Below are 15,604 nucleotides of genomic sequence, written 5' to 3' on the forward strand. Positions count from 1 at the left end.
GACCCATGGCATAGTAGAGAAGATACTTTGTAAAATTCAGTTGTAAGTTACACTCCACTGGAGGTTGAAGGTTCAATCCTCAGTGTGAGCAACACTCAAAATACAATTTCGAATTACTTAGGACTTCTACTCAATCATGGCTGAGGGAACAAGAGCATACTACCTTTGTGGATTAAATAAAGGGTCCCATTCAAAATTCCCTGCAGATTTCTGAGTTCACATAACGTAACATGTGGTTGCAGCTGGGATTGAACTCACTACACGAGTTTGTAGTGTAATTCAAATCTTGTCAGTACCTGAATACTTGATGCTTCGCTAGGACTATCAAAGGTATTTTTTATTGTGACTCCATCATTAGATGGGTTGACTACCACGGCTTAAGAGAAGCCTATCTACCCTCGAGAGAAGGATAGACCGTGCCAGTTTCCCAACCTGGTATTTTATGTCGTGGTACATACAGTGCCTTGTCTTCCCAAATTGTCACCCATCTGGTATTGGTCAGGCTCTGTGTTGCTTAACTTCGGTGATCTGGGGAGAACTGGTGTGTCAATGTTATTGTGCCGTAGTTCAACAAGATATACCTGAAGACGGTCAGGAGTTACATCGATCCAAACATTGTGTGAATAATACTCATGTTAAAATGTTTTTGACTCCTAATGTGCCACCAATGATTTCGACGATCGTTTTTATAACCACAAGTTATAATAACCAACCGATCAGAAGCTTCAAAAGTTACTATAAAAATTCGCAAATTTTGGATTCAATCAGTTTGTCGTCATCTCTGTCATGAACCTGCATTTGATTCTTTGCCGCCATCTTTGTTACTAGGAATTACTTAACACTCAAGATCAGAACTGCACTGAATCTTCGCTGCAATCTTTGTTACTAGGAATTACTTAACACTCAAGATCGGAACTGCACTGATTCTTCCCAACCATCTTTGTTCAACATAATGTCTCAACACTTAACAGGTTATGGGCCCAGCTATCGTCTTTTATTTGACAGTTCGGAATCTAAATTTGAATTGTGGCAGGTAAAATTTCTGGGGTATCTAAGGATTCGGAAACTACATAAATTAACAACTCAAAATAAGAATGGGAGTCCAAATAATCCAAATTTCTGAGAAAAGTTTGTTAGTCTGCCATTATATCTGTCACATGATCTGTATAAAAGGCAAAACTAAAATGAGAAACAGTAGTGCGAAGAATCTAAATAATACACATAAGCAATCATTTTCTCTGAAAGTTATGAAAATAAAATTTAAATTAAAAAAAAAAATTTTCACGCAAACTTATACGAATAATTGTTAACAAGGAAAGTTTACATATCAAATTAGAATCTTATTTAACTTTTTTAATAGCAGATAATTTCAATAAACACTGAATGTTTTAATTAGCTTCTTCAGTATAAAGAAAGGGAGATATAAAAAAAAGATAAATAAAAAAGAGAAAACAGAAAAAGTGAATGTCTTCTCTTGAATACCTTGTGACGTCGGTTGCGTTGACGGTTGAAGTGATGCTTGTTGGGATGCAGGTTTTGGGGTTGCAGGTCTTGCAGGCGCAGATTTGGGGGATTTCAGCTTAGATTTGGGTGACGCTGCCACCTGAGAAGCACGCGTCGAATGACGGTTGGAGGTGTTTGAATCTGAAATTGACCATAACACTTAAGTTAGAATTTTAAATTCATTATAACACAAAAAATGGCATGTAAATAATAACAATAGTACATCTAAAACAAACTTTTTATAACATTTCTATTTCTGTACAATTTTAAACTTTTGAAAAAAAAAAAAAAATGACCGAATTCATATTGAAATCTTATTTGTAACACAACAAAAAAGTGAGACCCCTAAAAATATTAAAAATTCCGATTGGTTTCCAAATTTCATAACAAAATTCCTCATAGGTGATATATGAGACTTTTTAAATAAAAGGACGGTGCTTTAAAAAAAAAAAAAAATTGCGTAAATCACGGTTTCACTCATTTTTATTTATTTGCTCAAAACTCTTTGAATATATTATGTAGATTATTATTTATTAATTAATGTAAAAGTATATTAATTTCCGAACAAACTGATGGTATTTTGAGGACTTCAAGTGCTTTTGTTTTTAAACTATGACTATTTTAGCAGAACCTCCTTGAAATCTGTGTTTATTTAACACGTTTTATGGTTGATGCATCTATGGCCCTTGTGGAAGGATGTTGATTTCTTTTTGGATGAGCCAACCTTTACCTCATTTCCGACTACCAGCAAAGTATACATGTACAAATATCCAAAAGAAACATTTGATTCAGACTGCAACTGCTAAAACCACAAAGGATAACCTGTGATGCCTTGGCAGATATATTTCGGAAATCTACTGCTCCAATGGTTTTTCTCTTCGTGGCAAAATTAATAGTTAAGACTAAACATTTTGTCTGCTCAAACTCGTCCTTTGGTTGCGGAACTTTTTCCAGAGAGAAATAATCTTTCAAGATAATATAGCACAAATTCACACAAAAAGCTAAAATTGTTACTAAATGACACAAAATAAAATATTTGCGTCAAATATTTTATTTTGTTGCAACAGTTCCCAGATCGTAATATGAATGAACATTTATGACGAATTTTAGAAAAACAAATAGGAAATTAATATCCTCCAATAGCAGAATTATAAGCACTGCAGACCGTTTTAGCTGTTAGTAGTATCATCTTTTTCTATTATATAAATCTTGGTCGTCTGTGTGTTAGTGTGTGTGTGTTTGCATGTCCACTTAAAACTTCTGTCATCACATCAAACAAGCACAAACCATTAGAAAAAGCAATCCCTCGGACACATAATACGCAAAAAATTAGAAAAAAAATCAATTATTTCATGTAGAAATGTCATTTTGTTTGAAGAAGGGGGAAGGGCAGGTAAAAACCTTGGTTATGATGTTGCTTGTTAATCGTGCATGAGTGAACGGTCAATTGGTTGTTTCATTTTAAAAAGCTAAATTTGTAATGTGATAACATCTGTGTTGTCATGGTTTAATTGGTAACATGTTCGCTTACTAACTTAAGTCATGCAGTTTTCGCTCAGTACGCTGCAGTTTTTTTATTTTTGTTTACAAAATTTTCCTTTAGTTTTGCTTCTGGCTGATGACACCCAAGTTCTGTTTTTCCTTTCTTTTTTAATTTATTTTTTAACCATATTTCACAACTGGACAATGCCGAGCACTCCCCCCCACCCCCGCTTGTCTATTATATAAAGGGCAGTTGTCTGTGTGTTTATATGTATGTCCAGATAAATTTAAAAAATACATAACACACTCCTACAAAGTTGTTGTTTTTTTTTTGTTTTTTTTACTCAGCATACTCCCAGAAAAATAATATCTAAAATTCAGAAAACCAAAATGTTCATTCTTGGAGTGTCAAATGGTCATTTATATCACTCGATAAAACATGCTGGATATTTTTGAATTCTCATATGTAATTTTTCGTGTCTACATAAGAGTCTTGCTTTTTGTCTGCAAATATTTACAATTCAAGACTTATACAGATTAGCTACCTATTGGAAACTCTTCTTAAATTAAACATGGTTTTCAATACAAAAGCTTGTTTATAGATACTTTCACAGAATATGTGGCAACAAACTTACTATGCTTGTACTCCCTTCAATGTCAATACCAACAATCAACCCAACTAGTAGCAAAATCCCACTCTCTCATTGTAGGGTTCCCCAGATGTCAGAAAAAACTTCCTTAATACCTTCTTTCCTCAAACCTCTTGTTTTTGGAATTCCCTCTCTATTTCACGACTGTACAAACATGCAAAAATTTAAATGTAATGTGAACAAACATCTTGATGTACAACTTTCTACTTAGGATGACCCCCTATAAATCCGGCCCTTAATCACAGTAGCTCCTTACATTTCAGTGGCAATATGCCTTGTTAGAGATGAACAAAAGTGCAAAAAAAAAAAAAAAAGCAACTGAAGAATAAACAAAAATTCTTTGCGAAACAATTCAAACTATGCAAAAGTCGATATCTCATAGAATTCAAGTTGTAATTATTGCCAAATGTGATCTTAATTCATATTTTACTAAATTGGTTTACAATTTCAAGACATTTTATTTTGTCCAACCAATACAAGACTTTGATTCACAGTAGAATAAAACGAGACCTCAAGAACTAAGTGATAACTCATATGTTTTGGTTGTTTTACGGCATATCAACCCTTTTCAGGTTATTTTGGAAATAGTATTCATGTTGCATTCAGTTATTTTGTAGAAGGCTTTTATTCTTCAAGCTCCCATTTTCACGCTAGTTTATAGCGTTTGGTTTGGTTGTTTTATAGTGGATTTTATCGTTTTTCTTCCCTGCCCTGCAAAATATGAATGAGTCTTGCAATGGGAGAGGGAAAAGCGTTACAGTATTGATGTTTGGTATATTTTAAGTAAGGAAACCATTCAGGAATTGAGGGAGATAGAAAGAGAAATGGGAAGAAGGAAAATGGGGAAAAAGGTAGGTTCTTGTTTTTGTTTTTAGTTTTGCAGAACGTAATTAAGTTTTGCAAAAGGAAGTAGAAAAACAAAAAGCATCAATGTAAGGTGCGTTTCATCTCAGGAAGCCAATATCTTCAGACAGCCTGATCTGGTAGCAAAGTGATTGCTCATATGTTAAACAACCGAATCAAATTGTTAGGTAGAATGCCAGTTATCAATTACACATCATATCTATGGATCCTAACGATATGATTTTTATATGTCGGAAGATGTTATTTTTCCAACCGTCCCATTCAAGTAGACCTCCCATGGCTTCCTTTATTTTTATTTAAAATTCCACACATACTTTTCTTTACTCTGCCGATAATGAATTTTGTAGCCATTGTCTGCCGATAAGAAATTTACAAGAAATCTCTTCTTTTGTCTGTTTTCATCATCTGTGTAAATACAGCAATGTACATCACCGACAATATTGAAACGATCCAAGCTAATTCCGGCCAAAATGAAGTTCTATCAAATTAACAGCTACAGACAACCAAAGTGGATTCGTATTCAAGTAAATATAACAATTATACTTGATGACTTCTTGCTAAACACTCAGTATTATAAAGTGAGGAGAAAATAATGAGTAGATCTATCCTGAAGAAGAGTGACGCCCTCCCTTATATCTCTGTATCATCTATATATATAAAAGCGAAAATGTATGTATGTATGTATGTATGTACGCTTTTCCTCGATGTCCACAAAAGGCTTCTTTCAGAGAAGTGCTCGCTCGCTTCACAACTTCTTAAAACTTTTTATATCATCTATAAATTGTAATATCTCACACTTAACCACAGAGCTCGCCTGTCTATTTAATTTTATCGATTTTCAAACGTTAATTATTCCACATTTCCCGCATCGGCACGCGTTACATTCAGTTTTCGGTATAAACAAAAAGCGAAACTGGCTAATCACTGGTCATATGAGACGGTAGCTTTCATTTCGAGACGAGACGCTCCCCCTAATAAACAGGGAGCGGGTTTTTAAAAACAAACAAACCGATTTATTGACCTCATTAAAAACTGTCCCGCACAAAATGCTAACTGCTGAATACCTATCGTCGTCACGTCAATCAAAAACGCGCATCTGTTTTTTTTTTTTCACACTTTACTATTTTCCAACTGCGCGTCAAGGCTTCGTTTTTTTTTCACAGGCACCCGTTTTTTTTTCACATTTCGTTTTTTTTAAAACACACCTACAAACACCCGGGCAACGCCGGATACCCCTTGCTAGTAACCAATAAAAAGGAAAACTTTTAGGTGACCTTAATTACAGTTGAACTACCTACCTATAAGTCTATAAGTAGTAAATAAAAATGTTGGTAAAAATAATAAAAAAACGTGTTCATTAGCGAAATCTTACTAGATTCAATTTAGTTATGTGGGGGTAAGGGTTAGGGAGTCTGTGCAATAAAAAAAGCGAGCATGTGAGCAGTCAAGAGAGAGAAGAAAGAGAGACGGGGGTTGCACGCGATCGAGAGAGGAGAGAGAGAGAGACGGGGGTTGCACGCTATCGAGAGAGAGAAAGACGGGGGTTGCACGCGATCGAGAGAGAGAGAGAGAGAGACGGGGGTTGCACGCGATCGAGAGAGGAGAGAGAGAGACGGGGGTTGCACGCGATCGAGAGAGGAGAGAGAGAGAGAGACGGGGGTTGCACGCGATCGAGAGAGGAGAGAGAGAGAGACGGGGGTTGCACGCGATCGAGAGAGGAGAGAGAGAGAGACGGGGGTTGCACGCGATCGAGAGAGGAGAGAGAGAGAGACGGGGGTTGCACGCGATCGAGAGAGGAGAGAGAGAGAGACGGGGGTTGCACGCGATCGAGAGAGGAGAGAGAGAGAGAGACGGGGGTTGCACGCGATCGAGAGAGGAGAGAGAGAGAGAGACGGGGGTTGCACGCGATCGAGAGAGGAGAGAGAGAGAGACGGGGGTTGCACGCGATCGAGAGAGGAGAGAGAGAGAGACGGGGGTTGCACGCGATCGAGAGAGGAGAGAGAGAGAGACGGGGGTTGCACGCGATCGAGAGAGAGAGAGAGACGGGGGTTGCACGCGATCGAGAGAGAGAGAGAGACGGGGGTTGCACGCGATCGAGAGAGGAGAGAGAGAGAGACGGGGGTTGCACGCAATCGAGAGAGGAGAGAGAGAGAGACGGGGGTTGCACGCAATCGAGAGAGGAGAGAGAGAGAGACGGGGGTTGCACGCAATCGAGAGAGGAGAGAGAGAGAGACGGGGGCTGCACGCAATCGAGAGAGGAGAGAGAGAGAGACGGGGGTTGCACGCAATGGAGAGAGAGAGAGAGAGACGGGGGTTGCACGCAATCGAGAGAGGAGAGAGAGAGAGACGGGGGTTGCACGCAATCGAGAGAGGAGAGAGAGAGAGACGGGGGTTGCACGCAATCGAGAGGAGAGAGAGAGAGAGAGACGGGGGTTGCACGCAATCGAGAGAGGAGAGAGAGAGAGAGAGACGGGGGTTGCACGCGATCGAGAGAGGAGAGAGAGAGAGAGAGAGACGGGGGTTGCACGCGATCGAGAGAGGAGAGAGAGAGAGAGAGACGGGGGTTGCACGCGATCGAGAGAGAGAGAGAGAGAGACGGGGGTTGCACGCGATCGAGAGAGAGAGAGAGAGAGACGGGGGTTGCACGCGATCGAGAGAGGAGAGAGAGAGACGGGGGTTGCACGCGATCGAGAGAGGAGAGAGAGAGAGAGAGACGGGGGTTGCACGCGATCGAGAGAGGAGAGAGAGAGAGACGGGGGTTGCACGCGATCGAGAGAGGAGAGAGAGAGAGAGACGGGGGTTGCACGCGATCGAGAGAGGAGAGAGAGAGAGAGACGGGGGTTGCACGCGATCGAGAGAGGAGAGAGAGAGAGACGGGGGTTGCACGCGATCGAGAGAGGAGAGAGAGAGAGACGGGGGTTGCACGCGATCGAGAGAGAGAGAGAGACGGGGGTTGCACGCGATCGAGAGAGAGAGAGAGACGGGGGTTGCACGCGATCGAGAGAGGAGAGAGAGAGAGACGGGGGTTGCACGCAATCGAGAGAGGAGAGAGAGAGAGACGGGGGTTGCACGCAATCGAGAGAGGAGAGAGAGAGAGACGGGGGTTGCACGCAATCGAGAGAGGAGAGAGAGAGAGACGGGGGCTGCACGCAATCGAGAGAGGAGAGAGAGAGAGACGGGGGTTGCACGCAATGGAGAGAGAGAGAGAGAGACGGGGGTTGCACGCAATCGAGAGAGGAGAGAGAGAGAGACGGGGGTTGCACGCAATCGAGAGGAGAGAGAGAGAGAGAGACGGGGGTTGCACGCAATCGAGAGAGGAGAGAGAGAGAGAGAGACGGGGGTTGCACGCGATCGAGAGAGGAGAGAGAGAGAGAGAGACGGGGGTTGCACGCGATCGAGAGAGGAGAGAGAGAGAGAGAGACGGGGGTTGCACGCGATCGAGAGAGAGAGAGAGAGAGACGGGGGTTGCACGCGATCGAGAGAGGAGAGAGAGAGAGAGAGACGGGGGTTGCACGCGATCGAGAGAGAGAGAGAGAGAGAGACGGGGGTTGCACGCGATCGAGAGAGGAGAGAGAGAGAGACGGGGTTGCACGCGATCGAGAGAGGAGAGAGAGAGAGAGAGAGAGAGAGAGACGGGGGTTGCACGCGATCGAGAGAGGAGAGAGAGAGAGAGACGGGGGTTGCACGCGATCGAGAGAGGAGAGAGAGAGAGAGACGGGGGTTGCACGCGATCGAGAGAGGAGAGAGAGAGAGAGACGGGGGTTGCACGCGATCAAGAGAGGAGAGAGAGAGAGAGACGGGAGTTGCACGCGATCGAGAGAGGAGAGAGAGAGAGAGAGACGGGGGTTGCACGCGATCGAGAGAGAGAGAGACGGGGGTTGCACGCTATCGAGAGAGGAGAGAGAGAAAGACGGGGGTTGCACGCGATCGAGAGAGAGAGAGAGACGGGAGTTGCACGCGATCGAGAGAGAGAGAGAGACGGGGGTTGCACGCGATCGAGAGAGGAGAGAGAGAGAGACGGGGGTTGCACGCGATCGAGAGAGGAGAGAGAGAGAGAGACGGGGGTTGCACGCGATCGAGAGAGGAGAGAGAGACGGGGGTTGCACGCGATCGAGAGAGGAGAGAGAGACGGGGGTTGCACGCGATCGAGAGAGGAGAGAGAGAGAGAGAGAGACGGGGGTTGCACGCGATCGAGAGAGGAGAGAGAGAGAGAGAGAGAGACGTGGGTTGCACGCGATCGAGAGAGATAGAGATGGTGGTTGTGCGCGACTGAGAGAGAGAAAGGGAGAGGGAGTGCATGTGCGCATGACCGAGAGAGAGAGAAGGGGGGGGTGCATGCGCGCATGACCGAGAGAGAGAAGGGGGGGGTGCATGTGTGCGTGACCGAGAGAGAGAAGGGGGGGGCGCATGACAGAGAGAGAGAGAGAGAAGGGTGTGTGTGTGTGCGTGCGTGCGTGCGCGCGCGGCTGAGAGAGAAAAGAGTGGGTGCGTGGACCGAAAGAGAAAAGGGGGGGTTCTCATGATTGAAAAAAGCGGGGTGCACAAGGGAGAGGGAGAGTTCACATATGCATGAGAGTATTTTCTGAACCCTATACCATAGAATATGATGGATCACCTGTTAAGCATATTTAAGAGCTTCCATCTCTCACTCACTACTTAGTGTGATATAAGTCAGCAATGCTATCTTCAGTGATTAGACATGCTTGATCAGGAATCGATTTGTTTATGATTTTGTATACGGCTCCTAGATAAATTATACAGTGTTAGATTAGAAATCTAGTACATTTTCAAAAATCTTACTTTTCATGAATCAAGAAACTTATGTTGATAATATAGACTTCTTATTCAGTCCATAAAATTGGAATAGGCACTTAATAGACCCACTAAAAGAAGCTATTAACAAGTATCGGCTCTATTTAGAATTAATGGCCAGAATTTTAAGCAGATAAAGATTTTTTCTTCTTTTTTTTATGGGTGGGGGTGTTAATCACTGGCAAGTGGTAAAAAGATAAGACAGCAAATGGGATAGAGGGGGGGGAATAGGATGGGAGGGAAGTCATAAAATTGGAAGGATTTCTTGTTTTTATGTATACTCACCCAGCATCTCTTTGAGTTCTGATATGAATGTAGAATCATACACATTGCGCTCTTCCCAAATTGTGAATATTCGGCCCACATTTGATTTGATGGAGGAATCACTGCAAAAAGAAATGTAAAATTATTTTTCTTTACTTTTAGTTTATTAGTTTTGGACAAGGAAGATTAAATATAGATAGTGTAAGGAGGTACTTGCAGAACAGGAGACTCTGTTGGTTTGGTTTCATTGAAAGAATAGCTGAAAGCATAGAACGGAAGGCCAAGAAAAATGGGAGAAAATAATATGGATATATTTCAGAAAAAGAGGGATTAATAAAGAGCTGGGCAGAAATAGGTTATTCTTATTGTTATTAAAAGCAGGGAGACCTGACGTTGCCCAATATTAAATGATAAATGTTTCATACTCCCATATTTTCATCGAAATCGGTGAAATCACCCATTTTTCAATCAAATCGATTGATTACCTGCTCTAATTGGGGATCCATCGCGATGCACCAGGAGGAAGCTTCACATGCTTCGCTGCAGTTACTGTACCCACAACACATTGTAATCTACATTGCACTGTAGAGAACTTACTGTTGATTTTAGAAAATTATTTTTTATATATAATGGTTTGCATTAAAGTTTAAAATGCAAAAGTCAAGTATCATGCCTCAATTGTGCTCTAAGTAGAAACATTAATTTCAGAAGCATCTCTGACACATCAAAGAACCTACTGTTGATTTTATATGATCATGCCTTTCGGCTTGGGTGGTAATAAAACTTCTCAAACGTACTTGTGAAGTTAGACTGTGCAAGGCATTAAATTTGGTCAAAATTGTCCGTTCTTTCGCTCATCGGATTATTTCGATTATCGATACTTACTAAAGACATTCCAATACAAAACCTATCTGAGAAGACTGCCAGGCACATAAAGTACCTTTGTGTGAAATTTCATAAAAATCGGCTCAGCTGTTTTCGAGTCCATAAAGAACAAACTCACACAGACACACACAATTTCTTTTATATAATAGTAAATTATTATATTTTCCTTAGCCTTGCCCTTGGAACTGAATCCGTTATCTCAAATCTACATTTACTGACATAAGCACTCACATCCATTCTTTCAATATGACCGAACTCCTATTTTTCAAACATTTTTCACCTGTGCAGATTTGATTTTCATCTAAGATCATCAGATCTAAGCCAGTTTTTAAAACTCACATTACACATTCATCCTATTATTCTCATATCATTTCTCTCCATGCAACGCATGTCTTCAACCCTCATTGGTCAGATTTCACTCTCCTATATCATTATAGTGTGCACACTAGTTTGTAAAAAAAAAAAAAAAAAGTACAGATACTTTCAATTTTGATGAAATTATAACTATCGCGATTGGCAAAATTTCAATTTATTTGGCATATTTTAAAAAGGTTGTGATGAAATTTTGGAATGAAAATTCAAAAATTTCAGATTTGCAAGAAATTTAATCCATAATCATTAGACAATAATTAAGCAATATTCCTTGAATTTTAATTCCCTCTTAAGGTCCTTGAGTTAAAGCTAAAAATTTTAGACATTTTCTAAAATCAAAATAAATTAGTGGATTTTGATTAAAACTCAAGATATATGGTTTAATAGTGTGTGTTTGATTTTAAGGTCTTATGAACAACATGAAAAGAAACTGGAATCTTTGGAAGATCTCCATCATTCCAGTAATTATAGGTGCAATCTGACTCCTGAAAAAGAATTTCAAAAACTACCTTGCAAATATACCCAGTGAACCAAGTGCAAGAGTGATTCAAACAATTTCACTTAACGGGATGGTTAGAATCTTAAAAAGATCTCTCGGTTGGAATGTATGAGATAGCAGGTGAATGTCTGGCATCTAGTGAGATGCCCCATCCACAGCTAACAAAAAAAAAAAAGGGAAGTCTTTTAAAACTGTGGTATCAAGTGAATTAATTTTATTATTAACTAATGAAACCCATGTTTCAGCATTGCCCAAAAGATTGAAGATATCCAGACTTATCCCCCCACTCACAGAAAAAAGGAAAACTTGTCGCTATGAGACAATTGAGAAGATGAAAGAGGCTGTGACGAGGATCACTGACATGCCCACCCAAAAGAATTTCCATGGGGCCTTCCAGATGTTGTTGGAACAGTAGAACATGTCCACTGCAGCCAGAGGAGATTACTTCAAAGGCAACTAGAGTTTCATGTGTGTACTATTAACAAAAGTGCCCGTACAAAAAAAAGTCTGGAAACTTATTGCAGGTACCTCATATCTCAACATTTTGGAAGGTATGGGATCAGATCTCACACACTTTTTACTAACATCTACCTTGGATAATGACAGCTTTAAGTGTTTAGCTCTTAAATCTCTCAGTAGTAAACCAAATTCTTAAAATAAAAAAATAAAAAAAATAAATAAAAATAAAAAAAAACAAACAAACAAAAAAAAACAATGGCAATGAAACCTAAGGAGAAAACATTTTGTTTTCTGAATTTATCTAAATGCATCTTTATAGAAATTTTAATAATTTTAAAAATTCGAGAAAATTATTATTCTATTTAAATTATTCAAACAACTATTCTTATGATTATATTCACAACGTTTTGCATGTTTCTGTAAGCCTTAAAAGACATGCCACTATGTAAAACATGGGTGAAATTGTAGTCGTCATATGTTACAATGATAATGAAATCATTGCGCGTAGTTCTATACAATAAATGCGTAATGTGAATCTTATAAACAAGTTTAAATCTGATGACCTCAGAGGAAGATTAAATCTGAACAGTATAGGGAAATCAGTGCAGAACAGGAGATTTTGATTGCCACTTTGAAAGACTCGATGAGTGCTTGGGGTAAGTAGACGCAGAACAGTTGAGGTATCAGGGTCAGTTCATGGTGAAGACACAGAACCATGGAAGTGATAAGAATAATAATAATCAAAGATAGAGGGAAAATAAACTGTCCAAATACAGGGTAGTTTAGATTGGTTGGTTGGTTTTGTTTTATGGCATATCAACCCTTTTCAGGTTATTTAATGCCATAGTTTAAGGTCATATCCAGGACCAGGGTAGTTTGGAAGTAAATTTCACCAGCATATATATAGAACTGGCATTCAACCGAATACAATGATGATTATGGAGAGCAGGATTTTTTTTATTTATTTATTTATTTTTTAAATTCAATTTTCACCCCAAACAAGGAACAGCGTCACTTTGAAGTAGGGGGTTATTATTGGGGACATAAGTTGCAGGGGTATTATGAAGAGAGATGAGTAGCAAGATGTCTGTTCATATTACACTTGAACTTCTGCATGCTAGTACAGTTGGGAAAGCAGAATCCCGGAAGAGAGTTCCAAAGTCTAGCAGTTCTGAGAAAAAAAACTATTGGGGTAGAAGGCCTTTTTACATTTACGAATCCCTACTGTGAAGGGGTGGGATTTAGCTGCTTGTCGGGTTTGTCGGGGGTATTCATGTCTAAGTGTTTGTAGTTCGTCAGAGCATTCACCATTAAAGTACTTGTAGAACAGGCAGAGGGATGCAACAGTTCGTCGATGGGACAGAGGCTGAAGCCTAGATGACAGTTCAGGACCTATTACTAAACAATCAAAGATTTTGCTGCAACAGCACAAAAAAGGTGACAGCAAATTCAGTCATTGATAATCATTAGCAAATATGAGGTTTTGTTGGTTAGCAATCTTCATCAGCCAGATTTCAAAGTTGTCAAGGAGGATCGTACAGACGTTTACCTGATAGATATACACTTTGGTGGACAGCAAGATTTCTATTGTTTTGCAGGCATCATAAGAGCCATACCAGATCAGACCAATGGCACCATCTCACAGGTGAAGGATGGGATACATTTCAAACTACAAGTATATATATATATATATATATATATATATATATATATATATATATATCTGCAGTGAAACATAAATAATAATTTCAATTTTTTTCCTACGTCGTAATTCTACGACAGAAGAACCTAGTTCAATTCAGCTGTCATGTTGGCTCAAAGAATAGAGCATTCTTTTAAAATGTACAGACGCACAATTCAAGGACATTCGCCAATCGACTCCAATTTCTTTCCGTTTATTCAAATGATGAGAAACAGTTCTTTGAAAGTTGAGAAGGAAACGCGATACATTCAGAAAAATAAATAAATAAATACATATGTAATATCTACATCAACTAAAAATAAAAGAATAACACTTCTTTTTGACTATTTTTTTTAATTAAGTTTCTTTTTAGTAAAACTGATCTGATCTTATATTACTATTCTTTTCTACTCATTTAGTAAAAAATTTATGTATATAAAAAAAAAAAAATTATATGGTTAGTTGCATGATATACAAATAAATAAACATAACAAAGATACACAAAAAAAAAATCCTAAGATTTCTCATTCGTCATTTAATACTTATATTCAACAACGGAAATTTACAACCATGTTTTACAAAAAAAACAAAACTTTTTTTACTTTTTAAACTATATCGTATCAGGTTGTTGCATAAGTTCCCGCCGTTTCATAAAAAGTTTTCTTCTAAAACATGTTTTGATATTTGGCAAAATGTTATATATCATTAGAAAGCACGTATTCTGTTCTACAAGATAATGGTCATCGTTTTTTGCTCATATTTTTTCTCGTTTTTCAGAATCGTCAAATGAATTGTCAAGTAGATAAAAAAAAAAAAAAAAAAATCACATTTTCGACACCTCCTTTTTTTCACCTTTAATCGAGGTAAAAAAGCGAGTGAAGTGACCAAGGATATTTGTGCCATATATGGAGCAAACGCTATAGCTGAGAGAACTGTTCAAGGTTGGTTTACTAAATTCAAACATGGTAATTTTGACCCCAGTGAAACTCCTCGTTCCAGAAGACCAATCAAGATAGACGAAGACAAACTCAGGGTTCTATTGAAGAAGATGGCCATCAGACATGTAGAGAATTGGGTGAAAAGATGAAGTGTGATTTTGCGACAATTTCACATCACCTTCAGTCGATGGGATTCACACAAAAACTTGGAGCTTGGGTTCCACACGAACTTACTCTTGCTGTTAAAATTCTTTGATTTTCAAAAAAAAAAAAAAAAAAAAAATGGCGGGAACTAATGCAACAACCTAAGTTTCACATATACGAAGGTAAACCTATCTCTCTATACTCCTAGGAATCGCATATCAGTTTAGATAAGAGCACGAAACTGGGTAAATACAGTGAAATTCTATAAACCATTTGGGGGTTTTATTCTGATATAATTTGATGGGCACAAAATTTTCCCTTGTGTTATAATATTTTTTTCAGGCTACTTTAAGGTTGTAGGGAAGAGAAAAAGACATCCCACCACTAGGTTACAAAGTCTATTTTGAACACTTTGTAACCTAGTGGGGGGGTGCCTTTTTCTTTTCCCTGCAACCTCTTTCCCACAGAAAAGATATTGCAAGCCTGTCTCTGCTTTATAGCTATTTTCATGGCAATTACTCGTCTGAGCTCCAATCTATGGTCTCCGTTTGCTAAACTTTCACTAAATACACCCATATAGCTGAAACCTTTTTCAATAATTTCCCCCACTCTTTATCTGTACCTAAACGTAAATTCTATGAACAAAGCTTTTTTCTTCCTGTGAAATTGTCCCGTTTTCCTACTTTCTAACTGACTACAACATGGTCGTCTTCAAATCCAACATGAACAAGTTCTTGATGAGCCGTTCCCTTAAGTATTCCAATTTACCAAATTTTCACTACTAACGATTACTACAACTACAATATTGTCCCATTGACTATTGTACACTCATTAACCCTTATCCTCGAGTAGTATCCAGGCCTTGATAAGTAGTGACTCCTTTGTAAAAAAAAAAAAAAAAAAAAAAAAGGCAGCATTTGATATTGTACCTATTTACTATGCCTCCCCACGGGACAGAGTTAGACACAAGGGTCGTTTTTTAACGTGGAGAAAAGGTACAAAAATAAAAATTGTCTCAGTCGTGAAGGATTTCTCCTCCACCGAAAGAGAA

At 39.2% G+C, this 15,604-nt stretch overlaps 1 protein-coding gene across 5 annotated transcripts in view; it reads right to left on the reverse strand.

The window, feature by feature from the left end:
* LOC145249741 (uncharacterized) overlaps nucleotides 1-15,604 on the reverse strand; it is a 216,958-nt gene that overhangs the window by 109,661 nt on the left and 91,693 nt on the right. For all 5 annotated transcript variants that reach the window (XM_080111652.1, XM_080111649.1, XM_080111653.1 and 2 more), the window contains exons 3-4: nucleotides 9,597-9,697; nucleotides 1,483-1,644 (exon numbers count right to left, since the gene is read on the reverse strand). In XM_080111652.1, coding sequence (XP_079967778.1) covers nucleotides 1,483-1,644; nucleotides 9,597-9,697 — 263 coding nt within the window. The remainder of the gene's footprint in view (nucleotides 1-1,482; nucleotides 1,645-9,596; nucleotides 9,698-15,604) is intronic.

This window comes from Euprymna scolopes, chromosome 28 (genome assembly GCF_053919585.1).
Source record: "Euprymna scolopes isolate OS-2025 chromosome 28, ASM5391958v1, whole genome shotgun sequence".
NCBI classification, from domain to species: domain Eukaryota; kingdom Metazoa; phylum Mollusca; class Cephalopoda; order Sepiida; family Sepiolidae; genus Euprymna; species Euprymna scolopes.